The 27,704-nt window shown below is 43.5% G+C and overlaps 2 protein-coding genes across 8 annotated transcripts in view; one reads left to right on the top strand and one right to left on the bottom strand.

Moving 5' to 3' along the window:
* Positions 1 to 23: 23 nt before the first annotated feature.
* LOC149341085 (uncharacterized) lies at positions 24 to 10,191 on the top strand. Of its 4 annotated transcripts, none has more exons than XM_089542949.1 (13): positions 24 to 132; positions 1,230 to 1,302; positions 2,073 to 2,171; positions 2,273 to 2,351; positions 3,269 to 3,549; positions 3,636 to 3,701; positions 3,859 to 3,895; positions 5,207 to 5,344; positions 6,020 to 6,048; positions 6,160 to 6,218; positions 6,818 to 6,899; positions 7,448 to 7,532; positions 9,977 to 10,191. In XM_089542949.1, the coding sequence occupies exons 2-13, from the start codon at positions 1,232 to 1,234 to the stop codon at positions 10,085 to 10,087; spliced, it is 1,137 nt and encodes a 378-aa protein (XP_089399075.1). In that variant the 5' UTR covers positions 24 to 132; positions 1,230 to 1,231; the 3' UTR covers positions 10,088 to 10,191. The 4 variants fall into 4 exon arrangements, with proteins under 4 accessions (XP_089399075.1, XP_089399076.1, XP_089399077.1 ...); XM_089542950.1 differs by having other exon boundaries at positions 54 to 144; XM_089542948.1 differs by having other exon boundaries at positions 73 to 148.
* ATP8B (ATPase phospholipid transporting 8B) overlaps positions 10,188 to 27,704 on the bottom strand; it is a 122,489-nt gene continuing 104,972 nt past the window's right edge. For all 4 annotated transcript variants that reach the window (XM_089542946.1, XM_089542944.1, XM_089542947.1 and 1 more), the window contains 7 exons: positions 26,669 to 26,847; positions 25,048 to 25,313; positions 23,632 to 23,815; positions 19,671 to 19,894; positions 18,702 to 18,785; positions 17,129 to 17,374; positions 10,188 to 15,624 (listed from right to left, as the gene is read on the bottom strand). In XM_089542946.1, coding sequence (XP_089399072.1) covers positions 15,100 to 15,624; positions 17,129 to 17,374; positions 18,702 to 18,785; positions 19,671 to 19,894; positions 23,632 to 23,815; positions 25,048 to 25,313; positions 26,669 to 26,847 — 1,708 coding nt within the window. In that variant the 3' untranslated portion in view covers positions 10,188 to 15,099. The remainder of the gene's footprint in view (positions 15,625 to 17,128; positions 17,375 to 18,701; positions 18,786 to 19,670; positions 19,895 to 23,631; positions 23,816 to 25,047; positions 25,314 to 26,668; positions 26,848 to 27,704) is intronic.

Raw genomic sequence — 27,704 nt, forward strand, 5'->3', positions numbered from 1 at the left:
ATCTCTTCTTGAACATAGCCCATAGCCATAGCCACACAGCGAATAACCACGAAACTGCGAATAGTGTACTATTGCACCATCTACTTCGAAGTAGGAAACATATCTCGTGCTCAGGACGGAGAGTGCTGTTCGGTAATGGACGTCGTGCGTTCGTCGCGTTTTCTTCTCATCAAAGTTTTGATCTAGAAAACCGTATCAGTACAAAGTTCTGGTGCATGCTGTGCGTTTCGTTGGATTATCCGCTTTTGTATGTCGTGAAACCTTGGCGCTCATTTCAAAGCTTACAGCTTGCGCATCCGACGACGACACCGGATTTTCTGCAACGCGAACTCCTTAATGCTATCGCGTTAAAACTTAGACCACACGCGGACACACCACACGCGTCTGGGCGCATGTGGTGTATCCGTATACCTTTAGCAGCCTACATTTCCAGAGAACCTGCGTCACGGATGATTGTCCCTGTAGTAAAATTTGTTGAGTCAAATGAAGCCAGGTGGTTGTCTGAAACGAGTAAATAGAATAGTAAATGACAAGTATTGCTAAGTATGTGAGAATATATACCTGTCATTGGCTATTGCCTTCACAACATCTACAGGCTGCTGTCTGAACCATCAACCCGACGCGGTGGCTCGGTGGCTCAGCCTTTTGGCCGTATGTGGAAGAAATTGCTTTAAAATATGTGTGTAGGGCAGTGCGCATTTGTACGCTTTATTGTTACTTTCTGCTGCCTCTGCAAACTGGGAAGCTCCAGCAGTGAAGTCGGTGGGCCGTTGTGCAGAGGGTCATAAAACAGCCACCACCCGGATGCTGTTAGCTTAGTGCTTCTTTTAGCTATTTGTTAGGCTGGTTGTGCAGCCTCCCTCCCCACTTCCAACCTGGTGCTGTTCAAACGGGTTTGTTTGCAAAACAAACGGTGTAAACTGCAGGAACCACGGTTAGAACGACTGCGAAAAGTCAAGGCCTAGGACGGTCACTGCCATATGCTCCTCTCCATAGGCTTGCACGGGTCTCTTCATAAAAGGGGGCTAAAGTTCATGGTAGCGCCTGTTCATGGCTTTTGGGTAGCGAGGAACAGTGTCGTACGAAATCTGCACTCCCCTTGCATACGTCTATTAGGGTTGGCCACTGTCCCCTTGCCCCCCTCTGTGCACACCCATGCTCCTCTCCTTCGTGTACTTTTTGCAGTTTAAGCATTGGCATGCAATTCTGCTATTTCACCGCTAACACAGGAATGGAGGATCTTTTGCTGGGTTGTCTTGACGTTATGCACTTCAAGCCACATGATGACACTAAGCTTCTACCGTAAGTGCCTTTTCTTTCAACCTTTTAGGTCACAAAAAATGTAATTTGACTGATGCTTTACTTTAGGACTTGCTGTACTAACAGTTTTTTATGAGACAGTAGTGTGCAAAGCATAGTGACCGTTATGGTACATGTGTGTAACTTTCCCAGGCTTGCAGCAACTTCGGGTAGTATGCAAGCCCAACAGCATTGTCTTAATTATAACGGGTTACTTGATAGGATCACGGATGATGTAAACACACGTGCATGAGCTGTCTGTCTAGTTCCATTCCATCTTACATTCAGTGTGAGTTGTAGGGTTATATTATGGCCATTTCATTCTTGCGTGTAATGACTGGATACTGCAGACGTTAACTTCATATTAATGCATTAGTGTTAATGGCCCCATTCAGCGATAAACTGGGCGTCGTCACCTTGTCAAGAAAAGCAGATGGCCCACCTGCCATCTAGGTCATGTGAACATGCAATGTCCTCACAACCTGCTCACCGGATTGTGAGCAAACTGCGGACCGTGGCAGGTGGCAGTTAAATTAATGATTGGTCGCGACAGGTTGCTCGGGAAACAACCTGAGTCTCACAAGCCTCACCGCTGACTGTGTTTGAAACAGCCACCTGCCACGGTCGGTAGTGTCCATGTCTGCTAAGTTACATGTGAAGAGGACCCCAGGCTGCTGAAGTGAACGATTAACACTATCGCGTCATATGTTAAGACTGAGCTTAAGTGTCTCCAAGTCTTATGCATAGATTTCCGCTTTATGCTTTTCTAACAGGGAGCACTTCAGGGGCAGACAAGCTACAGCCACTGTTCGCCAAGTGCTATACTTCCTCTATTACACGTATGACAAGAAGGCTGTGGAGTCAAGGATGAAGTAGGTCATTCCTTTTAATTTTCTCCCTGAACAAAATAATATGGGTTGCAGGTCAGCTGCAGTGAGCGCCTGGCTGACCTTGCTTATATGTGGCCTTGCAGGAATATCTGGCCAGTAAAGACTGGCGAGTCGGACAAATGCTTCCGTGGAGAGATCACACATTGGATGTCTACTTTGCAGGCAAGCACTAGCAGATGTTGTTAAATAATACTGACCGACCTTTTTTTGTACGTGCAGTGCTATTAGTCATCTCTCTAGCCATCATCCTTCCCTGATGTACCAGACACGGTTCCTTTCTTTTACCTGAAAGTGTTCTTTTCTGTGGTGGGAATCATCATTGAGACAGTCACAATGTCTCAATGGACTCTGAAGCACTTGCTAGGCATTGTGCTTACGGCCTTGTCAGGCGCCTTCTTTTTATATTGAACCTTAATCATCATAAAAGAATGTAGAGACTACAGTTTATAAACTGCGGGTGATGTTGCTAATCAGAAAGTGGACTTCTGAGGTGCTGGCAATGCTTGTACTTCAAACTGTGTCTACTGTGTGTGTCACATTTGCCATAATGAAACTGAGAACTGATAAATTCAATAAACAAAAAAAGGCATCTTTGAGAGACTTCAGCTGCACTGAAAGAATTGCAAAATAGCAAGTCTGTCACCTTGGAAAGGATTTGTGATGTCACTGCAAAATTTTTTCCGTGTAATTAGGTTGTACTATTGCAGGGTTGCTTAACTTGGTACCATTGTTAAGGCGCATTTGAGAAAAGTTGTTTTTAGCAGAGTTGAATCCTCAGACTGAAAACAGAAGAAAAATTTGTCTTTTTGCCAGCAGTTTTTTTTTTTGCAGTTCCACTTTTGCAGTTGTCAGCGTGGAATCTGAGGCAGAAGTATTACTCAGAAAATCTAATGTGTTTCTTTATAGTAGTACTGTTTATCGCTGACATAAAAGCACTGTGAAAAAGAAAAGCTTTTAAAAGCAGTGATGAAAGAACCCACATGTTGCTTGTAAGGCATGTCTTGTCGCATGTGTAGAAGTATAGAGCATGGCTGCTGTGAGTAGCATGCGATCAGTACTGTTCTGATTGGTCCCTGTAGGGTGATGAGCTTGCAGCTCCTTACATTCAAGAGTTCAGCGCTGCGCTGCTGCTTCGGCCTGGAACGCCGCAGTGCTCCAAGTTTCTTGCCAGCCTGTCCGTGTTCGTGCTTCACCACAAACTGAAGGATCCACTACATTTCAGTAGCCCCTTCTCTCCATCAAAGCGTCCAGCTTGGAAATTAGAAATTATTAAGAAGGATACGATTCAGACACGATCACAGAATGCTGCTTTTCAGGAAGAATTGGACGCTTTTGAATCGGAAAAGGCGAAGCCGCAAAGGTGAATCTCCATTTGCTCGTTTTGTGATCTTTGATACCTACAAACCTTTGTTAATGCTCACGTTTTTCATAATTTAATCTTGGCAGTTTATTGGAAAAGAAACAGTCAGACTTGAAACTTTCGATAAAACACTTGCAAGCTCAGGTTCAGAGGTGAGTCAGTGTTTTGTTCTTTTTTTTTTCCTGATCGTGTTCTGTTTTAGTCAAGTATAGATGTGCGAGTTCATTATTGTAGGAGGTAGCCTGTTTAAAAGTTTACATGATTTTAAAGGTGATTTAGGCTTTATCTCTGCATTTTCTCTTTCGACAGGTTTGAATCGGATGACACTCTTGTGAGGCTAGAGAAGGTCAGTCTTTTTTTTTTGGCATTCCAACAAGCACTAAAAAAAAAAACTTCTTAGGTGATAACTGGTCGGTCATTTGAATTCGTCAGCGTTTTCTGTAGTAGCTCCGCCTTAAAGGGTATGATGTGGTAGCCTTAATGGGTAAATGCCCGTATATGCGGAATTGGTTATTCTCTGCTTTACATTCATAGGTCGCTGGAAGTCCTCATAACACTCTTTGTGCAGTTGTGCAGTGGTTCAGCGATGCGTCACTGCCCTGCGATGGCAGGTGGCTGTTTCAAACACAGCCACCAGTGGGGCTTGTGAGACCCAGGCAGCTCTTCCGAAGCAACCTCTCATGACCTAGTCATTAATTTAATTGCCACTTGCTATGGTGGGCAGGTTGAGATGGCGTGACAAGGTTTGCACTGCGTCACGCGCGACGGCAGTCACTATTTTTTTCTGCATAGACCCTTCTAATGCTAGCACATTAATAAATGAGCATGGGCATTCGTACACTTTCCCCGAGCATCTGCCTTTTGGGAGGTTTGATTGGGACGGTGAGGTGACCTTTCTGGTTTCTTGTTGCTGTTCGACTTCTTGCTTAGAGATGCTGTCTTCTAAGTTTTTTAGTGCACTAGCATTTATAGTGGCTATTTCCTGCAGTTTAGCTGGTGTGTGTTTGTCTGTCTGTATGTCTGAAGCCTGCCACAGGGCATAACCTGCCCTGATGTGTGTGTGTGTGTGTAAATATACGCCTGGCAGGTTGCCCACTTGTCACTGCCCACCGGGTTGTGGGCAAACGGCCCACCGCAGCAGTCCAGTTAATGATTGGTCGCGAGAGGTTGCTCGGGAAGTGCAACCTGGGTTTCACGAGCCCTGTCGATGGCAGCCCCTGTCATTGCAGGGGAGTGGCATGCCATGTAACTGCTGCACCACTGCTGCATACCCAGGAGTGGTATGAGGACTCCCAGGAATCTATGAATGTAAAGTAGAGAATGACCAAGTGCACATATATGAGCATTAACTCATTATCGCTATCCGAACAACTACCATCTGTGTACAATGCATCTGAATACTTGAACTGAAGTGAAACCAAAATGCTAGCACACCTAATTCGCATTAATTTCACTGAACTACGCAAATCAGCCATCATTTTTTTTTTCTGTATGTCCTAGACCAAGCACCTTTGTGCATTGCTTCTCAGGGGCTTTTGAGGGGTTGACTATAGATACATTTGTAGGCGTCAAAAGAGGCAAAAAACAAGCAGTATCTACGTGCTGTCTTAAGTCTCTTCCATGCATGTGTAGTTTTTTTATCTTGCTCTTATCATAGCTTTGCCGGAAAATGAGAGCAGAGGAACGAGTTTCGAAGAAAGCAGTAGAAGGCATCAGTGAAGCAGTTGAGACTCTTGGCAGGTCCAAGCATGTGATTGACCTGTCATCACTTACTGACAAGCAATCCACATTTCTCGTAAGTAATTCATTGCTTGTTTTGCAGGTCATCTGCAGTGCTTAAAGGCCTAATTTGACCCCCCCCCCCCCCCCCCCCCCCCCGTCAATGTAGCTACTGCTTTAGTTCTGCGCTGAAACGCAGAGCTTTGCAATGTAATGTAGGGGTGGTTCAGGGCATCTGCCGTGCTCTCAAAAAAGAAATATAATTAAAATAAATGCCAGAGAGTTTGCTTAGTGTTGTTAAGGCTTTTCTTTTTAAATGAGAAAATATTCTAGACAGTCTAGGTTGTAAATATCTTTTTGCAATGTTGCAAGTACTTGAGCGTTAATGAGCATACTTCAATAATATGTGGACCATTATAAACGCATTGCATGGGTGAGGAAGCTGGAATTGGCTGTGCTGGTTTACTTGCTGAAGTGGTGCGAGTACAGATGTGGTGTTATACCTCACCTTGGTACTGCAGCTGACAATGAGGCTAACATGACTTTCTGATGTTTTCAGCGTGAACTTAACCTCACAGCTGCAATACACACACCACAGGCATAACTCGTTAGCAGAATTTTAATCCTGCAATGTTTTCGTTTTATGTGAAAGTGCAGCCCGCGTGCTATGCTTTCGTATGTCAGTGTGTATGGTTATGTTGAATGCACAAGTGTTGCAGCCCCTATAAAATCCGGCAAATTTGCTTTACAGAGCTCGTCCGGACTTGTGGATGTTGTTGGGTGAGTGCGGTAGTGCTTCGTGGCATTGGCCACCTCCGTTGAGCTTCGCAATAAAAGCAGAGGTTTTTGTCTAGTTGCTACAGTATGTTCTTCTTAATGTCTTTTTTTAAGGATGTTCAAAGACTGCATTGAATTGAACAAAAAGTTGTCATCCCAATCGGACAAAGAAGGTAAGTCGCTTTGCTTAAACTGAATAACCAAGAACTTGTGGTGTTTGGCATTTTAAGATGACCAGTCATAGTTAACTAGATGTGGTTAGAATAGAGGGCAGGGAAAAGGTTTTTTCCACATAAAAATACTTTTTTTTGCAGTAAAGCTTTACTTTTATCTCATCAGTGAATGCGACAGATGTGAAACGACATCTTGCGTATGCCGGTGTTGCAAGTGCTGTTGTTTGTTGCATGCCAAATGTTGTTCATGTTGAAAGTAAGTGAAGAGGAAAAGTATGCAAGGTATCATTGTTTTTAGAAATTGTTAATGGCCAGAGTTCACATTTGAATAGGTGTAAAATTTTTGAGTGGATATAACAAGTAGCAACACGACTGTGCTGCCACAAAAATGGATGCGTTTCCTGTTTCACATACATTGCACGCAAAACAATAGTGCTCAGTTTGCCTGCTTTCTGCTTTTGCTGAAATCAAGCTTGTTATAATTATGCAGCTTGTTGGATGGGGGGGTGTTGTACTGTCGCTATTTGGAAGTGTGTAAAAAAAAAGTGTTGTGACTCCAGGTTGGTTACTGAACTGAACTGTGCTCTTTTTCCATCAAGGCTGTATTCAGCAGGTTTTGGAAGCAGCGAAACTGCACTTGGCTGCCTTAAGGACTACACTACGACGACTGCAAGAACAAAAGTTAGTTTCTGTATTCCATTTAACAAGGCCGGCACTTGGGCATAACTTTCATAACCTTGCCTTACTAACTGAAACAGCTGTGTGCACTATCCTTTGCGTGGACATTCTTGGTCCAGGAAGTTCAGCGAGATCACCAAGAATAGCGGAGGTTTTTCAAAGTCAGCAAATTTTATGTGCTTGCATTTCCGGTGCTTTATTTATGAGTTGCTGCTGTGCCATGTATGCGTTCACGTTCAGGGCACTGTGTTCTGCAACACACACCGGCAACAGTTTCTAGAACACTTTTTATATTTGCAAGGTCTGTGTACAGGCAGACTATTTACGCATTACACGAGTTATCATTGTCATACAAGTAGTTCAGATCTGTGACGCAAGAAAATCTTTGTAGCATTTGATTGTTGTGCCTGTGCTTACAGTCACAAATTGAGAGTTTCCGAGCTTTCCTGCAAGAGGTTAAAAAGTATGCGTTCGTCAGATATTCTTTTGGTGCACCTGCAATTTTTAAGCTGTTGGGGTTTCACAAGCAGTTTCAATCCTTGCTTTGCTAGGGAGACCCTCAAGGCAGCGAAAGCAGAAATTGACCAGCGCCTGTCTGCTGCCTGCAAGAAGCCGTTCGCGCCGCAGAATGATAAGGTAAATGTGAGCTCACTTTTCAGAGACTTGGCAGAGACTGAGGCGCTAGATTTGTTGAATATTCACGCAAGTTGGAGGTGACTCCTGATAATACAAACCGAAACTGGGTGCAAGACACTAGAAAAGACAATGCGAGCACTTCTCATGGGCCTGGCATAGCCCCATTAGGCTTGGGGTGAGATCAGCATTCTCAGCGGAGTCCATCAGGCATCCCATAAGGCAGGGGTTCTCAAACTTTTTTGCTTGGAGGAACCCCAAAAGCCTTCAATAAGTTCCAGGGAATAAGTCCCCCCCCCCCTCCCCCCCCCCCCCCCCCGTTTTCACTTACCAGTAATGTTGTTGAGTGCATTTTTGCAAAGAGAGAGTTGCAAATGTTAAATGTTTATTACACAGATTAATACAAATACTAATGTGATGGGTGGTACTGCTTCCCTTTCAAGAGCAAGTCAGAGCGTGGCTCAGTAGCACTCAGAGCCAGTCTCATATCAGCTGCCGGGTCAGGGCCGGTGAGGGTTCTCGCGGAACACAAGAAGACAGCCCGCGGAACCCCTGTGTTCCGCAGAACCCAGTTTGAGAACCCCTGCCATAAGGCATCAGCAGTAGCGGCAAAATAACTGAAATTACACGTGACTGGATCCTTCCTAATTTATATGAAATAAGGGTGAAATCAAAAGGAACTGCAAACCTTTCCTTTTTTTTTAATGCTCTGCTCCTAGTGCTAGAAGATGCTACTTGCACTAATTTGGGTGCACATAAATTAAGAAGCCTGTGAATGTCGAAATGTTTTGTTTATCCAACTCTTGTTCCGGAATGTGTATGTTTTTTTTTTTTCTGAACTTAGTGTCTGCGCAAGTGTGCCACAACATGATTTCTGGCATTTTGCTCTGGGAGCGTACCTTCACTTTACCGAGATATGGACCTCATTTTGGTTCTCAACACAATAATTGTAAACAAAGGGGTGTTCGTCGCTGCTAAACTTGATGATTCTGTTAAAAGAAGCTGTGACCTCAAGTACCTATAACTTTGGAAAACAGCAGAGATGTCTTTTTTTCTTTAACATGAATATTGGCATGCCTGTGGAAAAGGTACATAACTATTGTGACAGTAAGTTTCACTGAGCTAACTTTACAAGCTGTTTAGAAAGAAAGTCACAACGAAATGCATAATTGCACCATTTTTTACACCTTGTCTTTTTTTGGCTTAAAAGAAAGCAAATCAATAGTTTCTTCTTTTGTTCAGAAAGAAAACAAGTTACTTGTGCGTGCAGTAAATCACTGTCGTCATGTAGCAGTTTTTCTATCAGGTGATGTGCAAGAAAATTTAAAATTTCCACATACTAGTGTTTTTAAACGTGAGACTTTTCTGTAAACAAGATACGTATTTTGTTGGAAAGGAAAGATCAAGTTTCAATAGCGTTGGAAGGTACCAAATGTACCTTTTCTGTTGGAATTAAAAATGTCGTCCAGACATGCCCAGCCGGCTTTAAGTGACAGCACCTCGTGCATTCATCATGTCCGAATAAATAATTGTATGCAGACAACACTGCCTTATCGAAAGCGAAACTATTGCAGGAAAGGAACCACAGAGCAGTGTGTTGTGCTTTAGCAACAGTGAGTTTGTGCTGCATATTATGAAAACAAAATTTACTGTTTTCACTTCTAGTCAAAAGCTAGGTCGTAAAATATCTACGCTGCATGTTGTAGGTGACCACTAACACTGTCCCAGGCTTAACTTCAGATTCATCTTTTCACTAGATTGCTTGCATAAATTAGTTGCACTGAATGTTCAGTTCTGGGTATTTTATATTTAAAAAAAAAAACTAGCTTAGCCGAAATGATATGCACAGTATACCACATTTTAGTCTTCCACTGTCACATCACCTACTGTATCAAATCGTGGGATGCATGTATGCTTTCTGTTGCGGTTACAAGGCAGAGCTGTAACATTTGTAGCATTCTCAGGCAGTAAGGATATTTACTCAGCCTCATGATGATTTCATTATTAATGCTTTTTTACTTAGCTGGAAAGCACACAAATGCAGTATTAGTTCAAGAAACGTTCAATACAAATGTTGGAGCAATTATGTCTAGGACGTTCGTACAATCTATATGAGGGGTTCATGGGATATGTTCAATAAATGCGGTATCCACCTGGAAAAGGGCAGTTGTCCAAGCAGCCTGCATTCGCTGGCACTCTCAAATTTTTTTTTCGTAGTCCAGAGAGTCTGGCATACCACTGTCTAAGTCTCTCTTGGCTGCTTGAAGACACCACACTGTGCACATTTGGTGCGGTTGTTCAGGAGGAGGGTGAAAAAGGCAGTTAGAGGAGCATCTCCAGCTTTCTACTGGCAGAGTTATTGCCTGCTGCTTCCACAAAAGCAAGCAGTGTGTAGTTTTTAAGTTGATGCCCCAATGGCACCCACCACTTTGTGTCTGCCTTTTCAGGACATTGACAAGATGTGCAGGCCTGCAGCGCAGCCAGTTGCGGAACCTGATGTGGAGGAGTTTGTGAACAAGCTTTTGGCTGCACACAGGAGCCAAAGCAGCAACCAATAGTCGCTTCCTCCTTTTTGTCCGACCGAGATGCTTGGCAGTTTTGTTGCAACTTTGGTGTAGTACATTTTGTGCAGAGCAATGGAGAAGATAAAAACTCTCATTTCCTCGTGTTGTTTTACTTGCGGAAGTACCATGATGTGCTGTGCACATGCCCAACAAAGCCATCAGCACAGATACAGGTTTCACTCAACACACCGCTTCTTCAGTCCACACTGGGTCACAAGCACAAGCCTTGGTACAACAGACATGCTGTAAATTTCCTGCTAGCAGCACTCACTAAGGCACTCCATTGTTGCAAGACAGGATGGCATTTTCAGAGGTGAACAAAAGATTGCAAAGTGACAACCGCCGGCAATGGCGTGCAGAAAAGCTTGCACAGCCTGGCTTTAGTAGCAGGCTTCCCTGAATTATAAGTTGTGCTTCAGCAGGCTAATGCTGAATTGCTGAATGCAAACAAATGGAACGTGGCGTCTGAATGTTTGACTCTGCATTGCTGTTGTGGATAATAACTTGTGCCAACATCAGAGCTTGAATGTGCATTGGTTTCTCTCACACTGTTGTTTCCAACTGACCACTGAATGTTTCTTAGCCATGCGAATTTGTTAAACATGGCACTGCCGGATCTGTGGAGTTTGATTTTCTTCTTTTTGGTGGGTTTGTGGGGTGGGGTGGGGGTGGGGGGGTATGCATAGAGCGAGAAGGTGGTTTGAAAACTGCAGCCAATTTCTCCGAATTTACGTTGTCAGCGGGAGAAATGGGACATGCATATCTGATATGTGACCTTTAGTCCAGCTTTCTTTCCACCCTCAACACTTGCGATGCTCTTTCACATAGTGGGTGCAATCTCTACAGACCTTTAATACATCTGCACTGTCTTCCCAAAGCAAGTGCCTCTGCAAACTACAGAGGATTCAGAAAAAGGAACATAAGCCCATTGGACTCGGTATTTCATCATGGTCACTACAGACTGAACAGCAGCTGTGATATGGTGAATTCACTTAGCAATGCAAACTTACTTATGTGGCAAGCAATATCAACTTGACCGTTTTTTTTTTCTTTTTTCAATTAGTGGTGCCATTTGTATTAAGCCTAACTTGCATGTTGCAGTGTTGCTCCAATAAACTCACACTTTTCAAGCAGTAGACATTTCCTGCACAAGGCTGCACAATGTTGCCCACTTATGTCTAGTGGGACAAGACTTACGCCTGTTTGTGGTATGCATTATGGGAGCTTGAAAAATAACTACTCTAAGAAAAATATACAGATGTTCCAAGGCTAAATTCTGCCAGGTGCACCACTCAAATGTCAAACATTCCATCGATGGGTTTTGATGTGCAATCCAAGAGGAAGAAACATGCCTTTTCGACAACGGGTCACGACAACAGCGTTTACAATCCCAGCTACCTAGTCACTGTGGATAGGATGGTCCCTAGGGCTCAAGGGCATGATCATGCAGATAACCACAACGGGAGTCAATAAATCCATAGGAGTAATATGATAGCAAGCCAATTAAATCTGTATGCATTTTCCATAAAAGAAGTACAGACACAACTTTTAATAATGTAGATCTGCACTCAACATTAACATGCATGCAGTACTTGCAATGGTCATGTAAAGTTTCACGTTTTCTTTAACACTTAAGAAATATAACGATACCTGTTGGCACTATGTGGTGTACAAAGAAGTCTTCTGCATGCCACATGATGAAATGCCTGCAAATTGCATTCAAAGCACCTTGCAAATCACACAGGCTGCAACAATGACAAACCGTGTGACAGTTCTAACATTTGTGGGCTACAAATGTACATTCACCAGATATTTTTCAGATATGGGAGCAGAAAACAGTAGATTCTTGTGATGAATGGCTTGGTTAATGTTTATACAACATGTATGATTCACACATAAGGAAAACAAAAAACAGTGCAGGGGGTATCAGATACTGAAGAGATGAAAATGTGTCTGTACTTCTTTAATAATTTAATACAAGGCCTTTCTGTGCACCTAAACTTGCTTGATTAAGATTGTTTTAAAAAGAAATTAGGGTTCGCGTTCAAGTCACATGTCAGTAACCCAAGTCTGTACTTCAATTGTTGAAAATTTTCAGAAAATCCCTTATTTAAAAAAAAAAAATACTGTGCTTTCATAGCCAACATTTGAAGCACCAGTGCTGATGAAGATGAAGGGGTAGCCATGGGTGCACATCACAGCACTTCTGGAGCCAACGAACATGCTGCCATCATTCTCATAGCATTGAGTTAGAAAAATCAACAGAAGAATGGAATGATACAATGTGCTTTCTTGTTATTGCTGTGCAGCAGAAGCTCAGATATTGGAGCTTAGTCAGCCTGAAATGACACTTGAACAAGATGGTGCAAACTAACTGAAGGACTCAACTTGTGGAAGTCATACCTGAAGCCCATAAACAGTAGCACACTTGGTTTATGGTGTGTGGCGTACAAGCCAGATATGCTCAATGAGAAGTACACAGTCAGCATATAATGGAGCCATCCCTGCCGATGGCACTGTGACATGGAGCATAAGTGTCATTTGCTACTATTTAGTTTCTCAGTAAACGTTTTCTTCAATGCAAATGCAAATGACCATTGTCTAAAAATGAACCCACAACGTGACAATAGGCAGTTCATCAAACACCATTGAAGCAGTCAGTGAATGCATTTGCAGCCTATCCATTCAAATGTCACTTGCATATAAGCTTTGCCTTAAAACTTCAGTGAGTGCTGTGTTTTTGTGTAAATGCTCTGTGGTACTCATCCCCTGTACCGCTTACCAGTGGTTCTCGCTACTTTGGACATCACTGCATTATTCTTCTGTTCCTCTTCAATTCCAGTATTTTGAGAATGTCATTACCATAATTTGTAAGACTGACACTGGCATCATGCTTTGTACTTTTTATTAACTACCTTTTTTTTACAGCATGCAGATGCCTTAAAATATTCGAAGTGAAACCTGTCCACGCTGCTTCATTCACCTCTCGCGTTAAAGAGACCGGTAAATGCACTGCTGGCTTCCTCTCATTTATGCACTAAAAGGAGGCACCAAAGACGAGGTACAAAATTACAGCTGACTTGAAAGCTAGCGTCTTGCCTCGTACATTACCACCGTGCTAAAGGCTGGTATTCTTCTAACAGTGATGTTTCATACCCGATTAGGACGTGTTTGCAGGTACAATGTGGCTTAAACAGCCCACTTCATATTAGCTGTGTGTGCCAGCAGCACCAAAGAAAGTGTTCCAAACCATTTCATGAAATGCTGTATTCAGAGTGGAAACAATTTACGTCATGGAGCCAGGTGTAGATCACACCAAGAATGCCTCCATTCGCCCTCTGCAGCATAGGCTACACACGAAGCTGAACTCACCGGTACTGCTCGAAAAGCTGTGTCAAGTCTCTTTGCAAAGTGGCCATTGTAAGCCTCAAGTAAACACCGCACACACACTGCTTAACATTCATGCCAAGTACATACAGCAATTGCAACAAGACAAACAAAATACGCACCCTCACACCGCTCCAGGTATACACCATTCATTTTGCATTTAGCTTAGGTTTGAGGATAACAAGCAATAATAGATAGTTTTAGAAATACGTTTGGCGTATTGTGTTTTTTATGATGGCGAGTTTGTTAAGCCTCTCATGGAAAGAAATGGATGCAGCTCTCAACATTCGAAGTAGCCAGGCTCTCCTTTGTTCTTCATGCAAAAGTTACCATCAGCATTCAAAACATTCCATGCACCACAATAGATACCTTCAGAAGGCCTGTGCTTGCAACACGGCTGCAATTAAAATAGCATCGATCAGACATTAAGGGACGAAACAGAACTCTTCAGACATGCGAGCAGTCTGGCTGCTACATTCACTTATAAGCAAGGGTAAAATAGGGACAAAAAGGAAAATATAACAGCTTAGAAAAAAGAAAACACCTGGTATAATGTATAACAAGAAATAAATAATGTCGAAGACTTCGTTCCCACGTTTTTTTTTCAGTGACACAAAAAAGAATGTCTTTGCTAAGTGCAAAAACGCACAGAGTAAAAAACCATCAAAGCATCATGGCAGTAAAGCGTCACATTTCAGCGTACCTTACTAGTAGTAGTCTGCAGATATCCCCTTTTAACCCAGAGTTCCCTTATAAAAATGCTGGCAAGTTTGCTCTCTTCAAAAATATTCTCTTGATATTGCCATCTGAACCTGTACAAAATGATGCCTGAAAATGCGGAGCCAACATGCCCGGTAGAAAAGAAAAGAAAATGAGGCAGAAGCTACAGCGAGAAATGAAACATTTGATCAACCTCTGCAGTGGCGCAATTTAAGCAGAAAACTTAGAATCCCATTTACCGCAACACTCAGGAGTATTTGAATTTGCACAAGCATTGAAGCAGTACATAACAAGCTCTAGAGGCACTAAAGGAAACAAAAGTGCTCCTGTCAAACCATAGTTCACTCATCACTTCATAGTGGTCTGGTGCTTTACAAGACAAATTCAAGCTCTTGCTAGTTACATCGCATTAAGAGTGAACAGCAATAGGCATTTAACAGGCTGGGAGGTAGGTTTTTCAGCGCACAAGTGGAAACAATAGAGACGAAGCGAAGAGACTTCTTGTCACCTGCACTAAGACGGTACTGGTACATGGTTGCCCGATATTCGGACGCAGCATGGGACGTGCTACTCTCACGTGCCTAAGGAGGCACCACCACTGTGTGCTAACAGAGTGCACGCCGTGGAAATTCCATCACAGTCACAGCGGCAGCGAGGCTGCCGCAACCACGACCGCAAACTTGCACCACCTGTGCCACGCACAACCGGGACACCACAAAAGATGTTACCCACAACATGGCGCCAACCAACTTGCACGTCTACGGGAACGTGCAAGAACAGACTGGGCAGCACCGTGAAGATAACATGTCAATGTGACAACACAAAAATTGCATGCCGGCACACTCCACTGTGCCTGCGTAGCACAAGTGCAAGAGAAGGTGCACCATAAGCAGCGCTCCTCAAGCAAGTGGTGGGGACCTTGTGTCGTCTGGCTGGTTGGGCAATGTGGGAGGGACATGGAGAGAGTTGCTCCAGTTGCCACCAGAGCGCGCACGTCGCATGATTTTTCCACTCATGATGAGTCTGCCAAAGCCCTCCTGGTGCGCAAAGGCATAGCCCGAGCGCACTGAACGCCTTCGGCTTCCTTGCCGCACACTTGTGGCACGCCCCAGTCCACTCTCCGGTGCACCTTCGCGACGCAGCCGCCGCGCCCGCCGCTGCTTGAGGCGCACGCGGTCCGAGAGCGTGGGGAAGACGTCCGTGTAGAAGAAGCGGAACGCAATCACTGGCAGCAGTAGTACAGCAACCGTGAGGAACGCCACAAACCAGAACTGTGCTGAGCCCAGTGTCATGCGCAGCGAGCCGAGGAACTGGTTACCCACAAAGTCAGAGTTGATGAGCAATGTCATGGCCAGGTAGAATGCCACTGACCCCCAGATGACGATGTGGTTGAACACTGTCCAGTAAGACGTGTCCAGAGCAATCTGTATGGAAGAGAGCAAGAACCTTTCAGATGCATTCAGCTTCCACCAAGAGCACTCGCAGGAAAAACATCTTTGCTGTAACCTCGAAAGCATTTACCAGGGCAACTAAGGCTGATAAATTATTTCTGCCAAACATTTCAGTGATGCCTGTGGCCTCCAAGATTAACAAATGGACATCAACTTCAAAAGAAGCTCCTGGGCTTTTGCCCTTGTCAAGACTGAAAAAGTGAAGGCAATGACTGAACTGCACCCTAACTTCAAAAACCTTGACAACCACAGCAAGCACAGTGTTGAAAGTGTGGATTCCCTGACGTGCATGTCCCTTAAAGCTCGGGCCCAGCATATTTCTTAAGCAGCAGTAAATTTTACGTCGTGGTGTACAACTATGCCGACAGTAATGCTGTTTACTTCACAGAAACTCCCTCACAAACACTGCTGCAAAATCAACATTTGCACCGTGGCGTATTACACAGGTGGAAAGGCAACGGGGCGATGGTGTATGGTACAGCTATGTCAATGCTGTATTCATATGCCCTCACATGCTGAATGTTAGCAAGCTGGTGTAAGGCATGGATAGAACAGGCGCAATGCCTTTTTTATTATTATCCAGTTTTGCATACACAAAAATGGAATGACTGCTCAGCCGAGAAGAGTGGACTTTGGTTGCACATCCATTTTTTTATTTAATTACACTTGCCAAACTGGGAAGCGTTCATTAAGCAGAGACCAGGCTATTAGCAGTCATGAACATGGACGTCAGACACAAAATATAATCAGCCCTTGGGACACTGCACTATAATGCTGTCAGCTGTGAAAGCTTTATGTCACTAATTAGACAACATTTGAGGGCAAGCCCTATTTCAAGAATGCTTGTTGCTCTTTCAGGGAAAATGTTCTCAATTTATCTCCAAAGCTCAGTACTCCTGCAAGGCACAGCACACAAAATACATGCTGGTCTTTAACTGTACAGCATTACTGGTGGCACAAGTTAATCAATGCGTTATTGCACAGGTGCACCAAGTCTGAGCAGAGGCACTGCATGGAACTCATCAAGTGACCTTAGCTGCACAAGCTTACCCCAAACGATGCAGAGCAAACACAAGGAAGTTACTGTCAGTCCACCCATGCATAAGTTTAGAGAAGCTTAACTGAAGCGTGAGTCCGAGCCACATTTCCAGGAAGGTGCGACATTCTTTTGAAGCTGCAGCGATTATGTGCACACTTAGCAAGTGGAAAGCCAGGCAGTGCAGCAGGTCTTGTAAGCTGCTTGTACATTTATATTATGCATTTTGTCTCAGCTTTGATACAGGCAAGTTCTATCGCTTTTTGTTGCTCGCACCAGTAACAACAGAAGCGTTTAGCCTCCTGTTCTTTTTTCGATTAGTAGTTTCTTTTTCAAAAAGTAGTGGGTGGAGCAGCATTTTCACAGCCTGATGAAACCAACGGTCCGCACATGAGCTCTTCCGAGGGAGAGTCGAGGACAGTGTGTGAAATGAGCCTTCACCTGGGCATTGACGACAATGACGAGGATGGTGGAGACCGTGGTGCCCAGCAGCTGTTGCCCATCCAAGTTGACGCCATCGGGTGCGATGCTATTGCTAAAGGCACCGTAGGGGATGAAGAACAGCACAAACGAAGAGACCACCCCATGTGCCACACTTTTCAGAAACTCCACCTTGTTGAAGAGCAAGTTGAGGTGGCCTGGTGTGTACAGCTTCGGATAGCGCATAGAGTTTACGTCGTTTACATCCTGCACAAGAACACAAAGTGGGTGACTTGATACAAAGGTTATCCGAGCTGCATATGCAAATATACTTAAGCATTTAGCAGCACATTACAAACACACAATGCATGCTTAGCTGCTAGTTTTGAGCAGTCTGCGTATTTGCTGGCAAGCTGCTCTGCAGCTTAATGAAGCTGTCAATAATGCTCACAGCACAACCTTGAATTATTCAGTTTGCTTGTAAAAACTTGTGGCCGCAAGAGTCATTTTGAGCAACTAGCTCCTCATCTTTTCATGGTTAGCTGGCATGCAGTCATTAACCAAGATCTTCCATTGCACTGTAAACATCTCCCATAACAAAGGAAGATTTTAGGACATTTCACATTATCAACTGCAGATGCTACCAAATTCAGGGGAGGTCAGATGGTGATGCTTTCACTGCCCTCACCACATAACCAGCGAAGCAGCCATGATGCATAATATGGCTTGCATGCTTTGCAGCGAATGAATAGCGCTTGTAAAAACTTGTGGCCGCAAGAGCCATTTTGAGCAACTAGCTCCTCATCTTTTCTTGGTTAGCTGGCGTGGCTTTTTACTTGCTTGCTGTTCGCTCACTGTCCAGTTGTTCATTCTGCAAGGCAGTGGAGCTCTGTGGTAACGTGGTAACATATGGGCTACTACATGGTGCATCAGCTACAAATACCACCAAACATTACTACTTCAAAAAGCACGTTGTTTTGTCTCGGGACTTCAGAGGCAGAAAAACTGGCTCCCTTTGGAATGCTATGAAAGAAGGGCTGGAAGTGCATTAAAACAATGTGTCCTCTCTGCATGCAAATCAAGCCCACCACAAGTAAAGCAGGCCATAGCTACTGGTATTTATCTTACACCGGCCTTTTCACTAACATGCAGTAGCATTTGGGCAGGATGACTTTTGGATGATTTCAATTATGGGGTCTTTCATTTCATGTAAAAGAGCTTAACCACTTTGCCATTTGCAGCAAATTTGCTTTAGTGGTAACAGCCAACAAGCGAGCAGAGCATGATATAGGATGGTCCTGAAGAGGAACAGATGTAACTGTTTAACTGGATGCCCTGCTAGGCGCATGCCCTTTTTGGCCAGCTCGTATCAGGTGTGCCACACAATATACACAGGAAAGCACATGAACCATGTCACTCATCACAGACAGTGAACCAAAAACGCAGTGGTAACGACTGTGAAAGCAGCACATTCACGACACCGTGTGCTGTGAAAACATGCACTCCTCTGGTAACAAAAATATTCTCCCCACCATTTAGTGCCTGCATTCGAACAATCACACACTTGTTTGCGAAATGGAAAATTTTCACGCACCTGGTCGAATACACCCAGTGCCAAAACAGGAAGAGACGTATAGAAGACATTGTAGAAAGAGATAAACACCGGGTCATAGAGGGTCTGAAAGAGAAAAAAAAGATTGCACCTGTTCAGAGAGTGAAAGCAGCACCAGCACTTTTAATAAAAAAATGTGAGCACATTAACACATATAAGACAAAAAAGATAGTGAGAATTTTACTTATCACGACATGCATTTTTGTTAGCTTGAAAAGTAAATGCGTCAAATGCAAAGACATCCCCATATAATGAGAATATTTACACGGCCGTTACAATATTTTGGAGACATGTAAACAAGTGAAACACATAGTGACATCACAAAAATTTGAAAAAAGAACCTATGTGTACTTCACAAAGCAGATGAGCTCTTGGATGGCAGTGTGGCCAAGCACACATCACTGTCAACACTGCGACTCCCGGCATATCGCATAAGAAAAGGATGGTAAAAATGTGAACAGTTGTTGTTTATGCTAGTAAAAGCACATCAGTTCCTTGCAGCGCTGCACAAGCAGCATCTGCCAGCTTATATATAAAAGTAAAAATTGCATGTCAGCAACCAGACTAGAAGATTACCCACCGCAAAAGACAGTAATACCGACAAAACAACTCAAGATTTCAATGGGTGTACTGCTGCATTGGTAGGTGATGGAATAATTTTGAATTTCGCTCCCGACTTACTTCGCGCACCCGAGTACGTGTGCACAGTGTTGCTATTCTTACAACGTTCAGGAATCATCATACCTTTCTGACTTCAATTGTGCAGTAATTATAATTTCTCAATAAATCGGCTAGTTCTTCCTATTTATGCAACCATGGTCAAGTAATAACAAAAAGAAGTTAGCAGCTACTGTTCTTACAGCCTAGGTATTACACGGTTAAGTGAAAACAGATTGTAGCACAGCAGGTTTGGCTGCCACGTACGCACGGTCGACACAGTTCCTTGCTTACCTGCGCAGAGAATCCACAGAAGAAGGCGAACCAGAAGTGGCAAAGGGTGAAGGCAAAATTTTTGTAGAAAAAGTACCGGAGGAAGCGGCACATGCGCAGGTAGGACCAGCGGCCGTGCACGAGCAGCAACCGCTCAAGGAAGCGGAACTGGGCTATGGAGAAATCCGAGGCCAGCACCGCCTGCATTCCCTCCTGGCCACTGATGCCCACCCCGATGTGTGCCACTGCAAGCAGGCAGACACAAGAGGTAGGAAAGTAATTAGGTGCACTGGTTGAAACACACGCGTGGGACAAGGTTAGGACATGTCAAAAGAAAAAAAAAAAAAAACCTCAATTTAAAGAAACTGAATTGCATCACTGTCTTGATGCAATCAAGACAGTTATGGCGCTCCCTGCAAACAGTAATGAAGCTAGGTGCCTAGTTGCTAGATTCAGCATAACTACTGATTTAATGATGTCATTTCTCATTACGTGGAGCTTTAGTTGGTTGAAACTGAGCTGCCATACTAAGCCCACTCAAAGTAACAGGCTCTGGATGTTAATGATACTGCTATCAGGTGTTTCTTGATGTGCATAAAGAAAGAAAAATGAAGAAGCAAGTGCATCTGTTTGGAACTTTTCTGTGAATATAGTTATAGAAAGCGCTGGTGTCCCAAAAACCAGCACCACAAGACTTGCAGTTACGTATTTCCTCTGTGCTGTTTGCAAGTATGAGGGCACAGCAGAATGTTGCTGCAACGTTGACTGTAATTAAAAACTGCCATGCAATGTTGAACAACAAAATGTGATGTTACTGTAATGTTTCCTGAGGTACAGTATCACGTTGTTTCAGAGTTCCACCACAATAACATTTATGGGCATACATAGCACCAGCGCTTGGTACGAACAATGTTTATGGACATACATAGCGCCAACGTTGGCTATGAACATCTCACCAACTTTTCTGAGTTGATTTTTACATATTTGTGTCCAGAAACTTGTAACGTAATGCTAACAAGGCTACTAATGTGCTGGTAATGCAGTTTATTAAACCTTGCTGCTTCTCATGAACCCAGTGAATGCAAAGTAAGTGCAAACTTAAACAATGTATGAATCGGGTTCAGAAATGAGCCTACTAGAGAATTAGCATGTGTGTTTTTACTGAATGCATATGTGCAATGTTCGCGCGAAGATGGCAGCGTGGACTAATAAGGCTTTTTTATTAACAGGCATTAGCACGTGATCGTGTTCACTTTTAATGCAAATTTTTGCCGTTACAAGTCTAAAAATGCACACAATAACTTCGCTCGACTGAAGAGTTTCGTGCATGATTGATATTTGAGTTGACTGTATTGGAAATGCTTGCTGTGTTAATTATGTGCATCAATGCACTGTACAAAAATTAGCACCTTGACATCTATTGCTTTGAAAGTTGCTATTTGCTCCCCTTTTGCAGGATATGCAGAGCGTCATTGCGTGTTTTGCCCAATCGTTCACATAAATTAAGCGGCAACATTATTTTGTGCACTTCTTGTCAATCCAATGTCAGGATAATGTCATATCAATGTTACCCAAAATTGTACTAACATTAGTGTGTGATGTTACATGGTGATAAAAAAATAATGATGTTATCAACATTTACATGACATTACAGACAGACCTTTGGAACTATTGAGGCAATGTTTTTGCAACTTTTTGTGTTGCTTTGGAGCAACTACCTCATCCTCAAATGCTAGTGATGCACTGAGACCGAGACAGAATAATGCATATAAAGGACTGCCATAAACATGCATGAGCAATGCATTACCAAAGAAAGTGTAATAGCTTGAAAAAGCTAATGCATAATTTATCAGCAGGTCCAAAACTACTGCACATATGTCAGGTTCTGAAATTGCATTTAAGCACTGATTTCATATGTCATACCGCAAGTTTATGGATAATTTAACAGAATTATTTAAACAAAGCTAGGTGCCTATCAATATGCTGCTTATGCAGGTAATCAGCACAGTTTCAGATGTTAAATTACTGCTATACTGCTTATTTTTAATTATTCACATAATTTGCATAAATTAGCTTTTAATTATTTGGTCTCAAGTAGACGCTGACTACGTGAAACTAGTACTAAGTATTTTAGATTTCTCAAAAACCAGCACAGTTTGAGATATGATACAGACCATAAAATCAGCTCCAGATACAGTCTAATTATAAACCCTACATCCTGAAATTCTTTTCACAGCTCCAACTCTGTTTGATGCCTGTGAGCAATGTGCAACTACCATGAAAATTTTGCCAGTAAAACAAGTGCGCAAACCAAATAAAAAACGTTGGTTGTATTCCATGATCGAATTAATGCATGAAGTTTTGTAAAACAGAAAACATAGAAAGAGAAACTAGGTTCAAAGCATTAACACATCAAACTGTACAGAGTCCATCATTCTTAAAGAGGGTGCAGACCCAAGTCAAAGAAGCACCAGAAGCTTCATGCTTCACGCTTTGCGGCGAGTAATTAAGCAAAATGCAAGGCTGATTTCCCGGCAGATATGTCATATTTACACAAATATAATGCGAAGGAAGAGTTTGATAGAGCACAGAAATTAAAAAAATGCATTTTGATTATAATGCGATCACCATTTGTTCATGCCAGCCAGTATAGCCGAGGCGCCGAGGGCGCAGAAAAAAACGCAGGTAGCATGCAAAAATACCGAAGCAACGTATAAGTCGATATTATTCAAGAGGTAGCTCTTCAGAAATGCGAGCGACATCATCGACCGCAGCAAAGCCTCCGACGCATTAATGCACACTCTACCGTGCAGCAGCGTCCGCCGTCATCGCCCCACCACCGCAGTGCTACGTACTTCATGTTGCCCAGTCCTGTGCCCGTTCGCCATTTTTCTCCTTCCCTACTCCACTTAATCTTTCAATGCCTTCTCTTTCCCAGCGGCCCGCGCCGCCTTCTTTTCAAGTTCATAGCCACTATGTCCTTTTCTCGTGCGCACCCACAGTGGCGCTGCATGGCCCGAAGGTCAAGGAAAAGTTGGCTTCTCCTACACGCTCGCGAGTATAATGCTGAAGGCTGCTGCAGCTATCTTGTGGAACAGCGAGGGAAAAAATTCGTGTTTTATTCATGCCTTTCGTTTGGTTTGGTTTATGGGGTTTAACGTCCCAAAGCGACTCAGGCTATGAGGGACGCCGTAGTGAAGGGCTCCGGAAATTTCGACCGCCTGGGGTTCTTTAACGTGCACTGACATCGCACAGTACATGGGCCTCTAGAATTTCTCCTCCAAAGAAATTCTAGCCGCCGCGGCCGGGATCGAACCCGCATCTTTTGGGTTAGCAGTCGAGCACCATAACCACTAAGCCACCGCAGCGGCATTTCATGCCTTTGTTCTGAAAACTATGTGAGATGTGTTCTGAAACTGATGAAGTAAAGAAAGAAACCTGCATCATATCCGTGTAGATAAGGCACCTCTGAACAGTTGAACACTAAAGCATTTAAACAATGCATGACTACAATGTATACAATGGTTAACTTCATGTTTGCAAATATGAACGTATGCCCTAAGCCAAATAATCAAGCAGTTTTACTTGTGCAAAATATGATTGCTATTGACTTCATACACATTAGTGCATGATATGTCTGCAAAAAGTGCTGCAGCTGCTTTTAAATAATTATGCGAAACTTATTTGCAAACACACACTAGATTAGTGCCCTTGGACGACAAACTTGGTTCACTAGACACATAAAACAAATTTCTCCACCTTGTTTAGTGCTACACAATGAAGGTCAGGTGCTCATTATTTGAGGGGACAATAAAGTTTGGAACTAATTACTTCTGATGATAGCATTTGCACTGTTCATGATGTCACAAAGCAATCCCATCAAGGTTTTCTGTTGGAATGCATGCATGCGTTCCATTTATGATGAACCAGGTGGTGATGGCAACAAAAACACAGCAGAGGTGTCTAGAACAACAGTACTCACTCTTGATCATGCTGACGTCATTGGCACCATCCCCAATTGCGAGAGTGACGGCATGCTTGTGCCGTTTGACAAGGTCTACAACAAGTGCTTTCTGCAGTGGAGTAACACGGCAACAGATGACGGCCTTGCAGCGGCTTGCCACTTCCAGAAACAGCAACTCCATATCCTCTTCCAGGGCATGCACCTTTAACACACACAACAGGATACAATGTATGGGGAATATGTCATACGCTAACACCAACAGTTTTTAGAACACAATCTGGAAGAGAAATGCACTTTTACAGCCTTCTAGTATCCCCACTAAACAGTCAGCCTGATCTTCATGCTTAATATGGGTAGTAGAGCAAAATTTGCAAGATGCTGCTACATGTGACTGATCCATGAATCATAAACAAATTACTGGCAAACAAAAATTTCAGAAGGGTAAGCACAAGAGAAAATTACTTTCATGTTCTCAAAGCAACTTTTGCAAATACGCCCAGTAAATACTATCTCCTATAAGTTTCCGCTTTCACAGTGCTCTGTGCCTCAAGTAGATTGCAAGCTAATTCAATTTCAGCTTTTGCTTTCAATTGAATACAAATGCACATCAAAATTTGGAATTAAAAACGCGAAAGAAAGGGAGGCAGGTTTCAAGAAATCTTCGGAAGACTGCGAATTGATATTTTGCAATAAAGGATCAAGTTTTGTGCCACTTGATAATGAGAGGATTTCAGTTTCATTAGCGAAAAAGGCTCTTGGGCATGTAGATATGGGCTTGACAAAGATAAGGTGGCACCTTCATAACTTGCTAACTTCAACTGTAAAACAGTTGAAGTATAAAAACCCTGGAACTAAAAACCAGACAGCTTCTGCAAAGCTTTGATACACATGATAAAGCTTCAATGCTCAGGCTCAGCCGGCATCTTTTAACGTGTGTGTTAAATGCACGTATGAGTGTTTTTTTTTTTTTTTGTCTTTCTCACAGCACTGGCAAGGGGAACCATGCAGTCTGAGGATACTCTGAGGGTGCTGGTGTGAAGTGGTAGAGGGGAGGAGGGTTTACTACATGTGCATCACTGCAAGGATACTCTTCCACGCCCCAAGACAACCAGAACGCTCCCAAGGAAGTATGCGATATCAAGCACAACAGTCATCCCGAAACAGGCCACCAACACATGGGCAGAAAGTGCATGCTAATGAATTAAGCGGCTCAAATAACTAACAAGAAACAAGCAAAAGCTATAAGAGAGCTGTGGGCAGTAAATTCAAGCAACATGGTGAAACCGTACTAAAGGGCAGAGATGACAAAAATGAACAGAGAGCATCACTGCATAGTGGTGTTGTCTGTTACTTTCTTGTCCCTTAGCACAGTTTGATAATGTCTTTGCACTAACCAGCCCATCAGTACACTTTGATGGAATTCAAGCAGCTCACCAAACTGTGTCCATTGACGATGAGGGCAAAGCCACCCAGGCTCTCGCCGCCTGAGAGTTCCCAGGCAGGCCCTTCTTCATTGTCACTGAAGCGCACGACTGAGCAGTCCCCAGCACCCCGGCCATGAGCCACGATGCCAGCGATGCTCTCACGAAAAGTGCTTAGCTGCTTGTACACTTCGTCTCGCTCCATGCCATCCACAATGAAGATGTCCACCATGTCATCTGTCAGCAGCTGGCAGGAGTAGCCAATGTTGATGGCCGTTTCTGAAGGAGCAACAAACAGAAAAAAAAAAAAGGAATAGTGTCAGGCTTACTGATGTCGGGACGAACCACATAACTAAAGCTCAAAGCAGGTGCTCCATAGTTTTCCAACTTTTACTGGCTCAGACAAAGGCGAATTAACAGTGCACATGAAAAACAAGGCATGAAGAAAGATGAAGAGACAGGACAGGTGCTGTCAGTTTGTGTCTTCGGCTTTCACTCGCGCAGTTAACCTACCTTTGAATGACATGAACCAACTAGCTCAGCACCTTGTTTTATTGGCTCAAATCTGCTTGGCTAGACTGGGGAGGACTAGCATCAGCTAATTTTTTTTCTCAGCACTTTTCATTTTGCTGAAGAAATATTCAAAATAAAAAGAACAAGAAAGAACTAAACGAAAATTAAGTAACCAAAAATAAACTTAATTTGTTTCAGTCACACATAGGTATTTAATACCTGAACATAAGAACTGGCCCATCGAAGATGCTGTGACACCAATCGCACTCAACCACACTATGGCAATGCCGTCAGCCTTACTTTCCTAGAGAACTGCTTACATCATTAATCCTCACAAATAGTTGTTAGAACAAGCTGTGCTTGGCCACGCATATGCCCTATGACACACTACAGGCCTCGCACTGATGGTGAAGCAATTTAGCCAAGAAAAATAAATGCTGTCAGTCTGAATTTAAACACCAGGCACACAAGTTCACCCATCCGATGATAAACTCCAGTCTCGTTTGAAAGAGTGTCTCTTCCTCTTTCTTTCTACCTTAGCTGCATGCGCGGCGTCGCTTTGTGAGCCTTGAAAAAGAAAAAAAGAAATGCGGCATCTTGCTGTGCCATTGGAGAGAAGTGTGACTGGCATTAACAGATTCCTGCACACCACAGACAGCGTCTTATTCAATTAACAACCAGTTGAATAAACAGTAAATATTTCCCGCTCATTTGTATTTCTGGCACACATTAGCCTTGCTTCTTGCTGAAGTCTGAAAACAGCCACACGGTGATAGACAGACCAGTAGGCACAGATACTCAGCATCGTCTCCACCATGTACGCTCCTTTTTGCCACACCCTTGCGCTATTTTCACATGAAAAACAGTGTTCCAGAGAGTGGCCCAATCAACAGCAAATCAGTCCTTTATACTTCCCGCATGGTCACAGTCTCTCGTAAGCCAGCGGTGACATCGTTTGAAATGATTGCAGCAGCGACACTTGGTAATCTCGAAAGCGTTTGCCCGTGCTAACAAATCCCATCAGTGCACCAACAATTCTCTACAGAACTAGACTTGATACATATTCTCCATACATTCACAAACTTCTCTGCACCTCAGCGCACAACAGCAAGCCTCCTGACCTTGCTTGTCACCGGTGAGGACCCAGATCTTGATGCCAGCCATGGCCAGGTTTGCAATGGCCTGTGGCACACCATCCTGCAGCTTGTCCTCAATGGCTGTGGCCCCCAGCAAGGTCAGACCCTGCTCGATCTCATCGTACACAGCATCCACCAGCTCCTCTCGGTCGTGCAGCGACGTCCTGCACAGCATCACATTTGTGACCAGTGGGGCTCAATGTCCCAAACAGACATCTGGGCTATGAGGGACACCCTAGTGGTGGGCTCTGGATTGATTTAGACCACGTGGGGCTCTTTAACAAGCGCTAATATCGCATAACGCATGGACATTTTTGTATTTTATCTCCATCAAAATATGGCTGCTGCAGCTGGGATCGAACTTTCGACCGAATCAGCAGGTAACGCCAAATCCACTGAGCCGTCATGGCAGCTGCATCACATTTGTACTCTCCTGTCATTCCTTAAACAAAAAGCACTGCTTGTACCACTGCTACGGAGCTACTTCTGACTCTCACTGAACTCACATCTACAGTGAACTTATCAAGCAAGCTTGAATCGAGGTGCTACGCACAAGCTCCCGTTTAATACCCACTGATGCAGTTGGCCTCATGCTCATGAGATGCCCCAAAAGCAGTGACTTGTGCAGTAGAGAGTTTCCTGCGCTGCCAGTTTTCTAACCAAATGAAGGCATTACGTAATTCTTAAATTGAAGGGTTAAACTTGATCACCTGAAGTGCACAAGAATGCACCACTCATACGCAACTCGGAAAGCTGCACGGTGTTTAGACTATACACACATATTTGTGAGTAATCAAAAGAAGCTGAAGGCTCACGGTCAAATATTCCTATTTCTTATGTAACGTTTTCACATAATTACTTACAAACACAAAATACTCTGTAGCAATTGATGAAATGTGATTAAGTAGGTGTTTTGAGCAAATAGGAACCTTTCATATGCAGTGATCTGCCTGGAGAGAAACAAGCATGATAAATGGTGCCTACTTGATATCATTATAAGATTAAATCTGCTCACTCTTCA

Source organism: Amblyomma mixtum, chromosome 5, assembly GCF_055824585.1.
Source record: "Amblyomma mixtum isolate Tamu chromosome 5, ASM5582458v1, whole genome shotgun sequence".
Lineage (NCBI taxonomy): Eukaryota > Metazoa > Arthropoda > Arachnida > Ixodida > Ixodidae > Amblyomma > Amblyomma mixtum.

Bases quoted from the DNA above. Each gene is read 5' to 3' on its own strand.
- LOC149341085 (XM_089542948.1), top strand. The intron at 3,702-3,858 runs GTGAGTCAGTGT...CTCTTTCGACAG, and splicing joins TTGCAAGCTCAGGTTCAGAG to GTTTGAATCGGATGACACTC. The intron at 6,049-6,159 runs GTGAGTGCGGTA...TCTTTTTTTAAG, and splicing joins GGACTTGTGGATGTTGTTGG to GATGTTCAAAGACTGCATTG.